At 41.3% G+C, this 2,990-nt stretch overlaps 1 protein-coding gene across 1 annotated transcript; it reads right to left on the bottom strand.

Moving 5' to 3' along the window:
- Window positions 1-264: 264 nt before the first annotated feature.
- Window positions 265-2,862, bottom strand: SARC_13848 (hypothetical protein; the record flags this gene model as incomplete). The annotated part of the gene is made up of 3 exons (XM_014292020.1): window positions 265-374; window positions 1,156-1,274; window positions 2,781-2,862. Coding segments are annotated over 3 exons (311 nt in total), but the record flags the coding sequence as incomplete, so codon positions are not given.
- Window positions 2,863-2,990: the final 128 nt, after the last annotated feature.

Raw genomic sequence — 2,990 nt, 5'->3', positions numbered from 1 at the left:
TATATTATTATATACTACGCGCGCGCACACACACACACAATATATATATATATATATATATATATACATATACATATACATAATATATATATATATATATATATGAGATGTGAGCTACAACTCATATTTCTGATATAACTCACCTCAGATACAACTCACATCTCAGATATGGCTCACATCTCAGATACAATTCACTCTCAGATACATCTCACATCTCAGTTAAAACTCAATTTTAACCTACAGGTCGCGTTTGAGATACACTTACCTGCATCCATGTACGGCATGATCATCCAGAACTCCGTTCCGTTGAGAAAGTAGGCGTGGCACCTCCTGATGTTGGGGCTATTCAATGTCTGGGAGCACCACATCTCATTCTGCACATAAAGTTCGGCACATGAGCATCTGCATCAATATCTATTTCTTCCACACTCGAGTGCATATAGGAGATGGGACATCGCATTTGGCTTAATGGTTTGCCTCGAATACAATATTTTTGAGCGAGATACGAGGAGGTCGCAGACAACCCACACAAAATACCAATTTACCATACAGTCGGTGTGCTGGGAGTGTTCTGGCTGTCCAGTTCGTCATATAAACGTATTGAAATATACAGCGCTGATCATACACCCACCAGACCTGATTTAAACGTATTTGCCACACAGACTCGTTTCCTTGGCAACGCGCCATGCCAATTGGAGTTTCTTTCAGAATCACCATCGCAACTCACTGCAGCATTGCTTTCTATATCACTTGCTGGCTGGATTTATATTCCGTATTCATCATTATCCCACCAGTTTTACTATGGGTACATTTAATTGGTGCTAATACTTGGTATGCCTTTAGCTCCAGTGTACGCACCCTCAGTAGGGTTTACATACCCTCAGTAGGGTTTACATATCCTCAGTGGAGTGTACATATCCTCAGCAGAGTTTACATACACTCAGTAAGGTTTACATACCCTCGGTAGGATTTACATACCTTCAGTAGAGTTTACATACCCTCAGAGGGTTTGCATAATCTCAGTAAGGATTACATACCTCAGTGGGTTTACATACCCTCAGTAGAGTTTAAATACCCTCAGTAGGGTTTACATACCCTCAGTAAGAATTACGCACCCTCAGTAGGGTTTACATATCCTCAGTAGGGTTTACGTACCTTACATATCTCCAATTGGTGTGGGAACTGTTCCAGATTCACACGCTTCACGGCGACCTTTGTGTTCTCGGGTTTGTAGTTGGCCACGTAGACCGTCGGCTGATCGTGACTGTCATTGCCTGAAGATAAGACCACGTTTTAGAACCCTTAAAACCCTAAAAACTCTACAAACCCCAAAAAAGGCACAGGTATGTATTCGTATGTGGTTCTGGGATGCTACCACATATATGGGTCTATGAGGGAACGATGCACTTCACCTTTCTGTCTCACACCACACATGAGAGGTATATGCTGGTAAAACGAGCGCATGTCAGTATCACTACCTCACTTGTATTGTAATGTATGTACATCGGTCACTCGCAGTACACTAAGCATACTTCACTTATATTGTACTGTAGGTACATAGATCACTCGCAGTACACTAAGCTTACCTCACTTATATTGTCCTGTAGGTACATAGATCACTCGCACTACACTAAGCGTACCTCACATATATTGTACTGTAGGTACATAGATCACTCGCACTACACTAAGCGTACCTCACTTATATTGTACTGTAGGTACATAGGTCACTCGCAGTACACTAAGCTTACCTCACATATATTGTACTGTAGGTACATAGATCACTCGCACTACACTAACGACACGTCGGTGAACTGTATTTCATATGAAGTATGTATGTTCTATATCCGAGTTAAAGTACGTATACAGATATGTGTATAAACGTATATTAACGCACGTATATATGGATATGTTGCGTACTATGTATGTACTAACAAGTGCACATGTGCCGACAGAACTACAGAAGAGCTACTGGCACCCGCTGGGCTTCGTAACATGTTGTATACAAATCGAACGTGTTCGCTATACGTTTTGATATACAGAACCAAAAAGAAACAATATGGACCGGTGACAGTGCGCTCTATATACGTGGACTACGCAATATGACCCGACACAGGTTTAACTGTATAATGAAAACTTTAACTGTATAATGAAAACGGTCGTTTATACATAGTAGGCTACAGTCACAGTGCATTTGAATACGCCGAAGTAAAGGCCTATCGCCCGATCAGTTGATAAAAGCGTTTGTCTCCGCAACCAGGCAACTATGACAGTCACTATGTATATGTACGTCTATACCGGTAGTCATACGTGTAGAAACCGCCACATTCCCTTGAAATACTTTCCCTAAATCATAAACCCAAGTTCACACCTATCATCCCCACCAGTAGTTCTAGACCAACTCAATACCAATACGAATGCGAATGTGTTAAACAAATAATTCCTTCTGCATCCTAATATATCCTCGACATATGGAAACAGACGCTTTGCCCCTGAATACGGTTAGTACATACCTATCACCCCCTACTAGCGGCATCCTACATTCTCAACATCTGATAACAGACCATTTACATACGATTGACCCCTGAATTCTAGCTAGTACATACCTATCACCCCTTCTAGCTGCATCCTAATACATTCTCAACATCTGGTAACAGACCATTTACATACAATTGACCCCTGAATTCCATATTGCCCCTATTAGCTGCATCACAATACATTCTCAACATTTGGAAATGTATCATATACAAGCAATAGACCCCTAAGTGCTAGTCAGTACATACCTATTACCCCTAGCAGCTCGTAGTGCTCTGCACCAATTTTGTACCGGATTTGGGACGAAGCCCCGACGGACTTGTGTCTCCTCTGTGTGGATTTAAACCCATAGCGTACGTATAGAACAAATTTATGAGGTTACGAGGCTAATGACCTTATTGTCGGCATATGAGTAAGGCTTGGTATGCATAATCAGATTGTTTCGATATCTGATAAAA

The sequence above is a fragment of the Sphaeroforma arctica genome, assembly GCF_001186125.1.
Source record: "Sphaeroforma arctica JP610 unplaced genomic scaffold supercont1.3825, whole genome shotgun sequence".
Lineage (NCBI taxonomy): Eukaryota > Ichthyosporea > Ichthyophonida > Sphaeroforma > Sphaeroforma arctica.
Note: the sequence above shows the minus strand (reverse complement) of the source record. Positions and strands in the feature narration are given on the sequence as shown.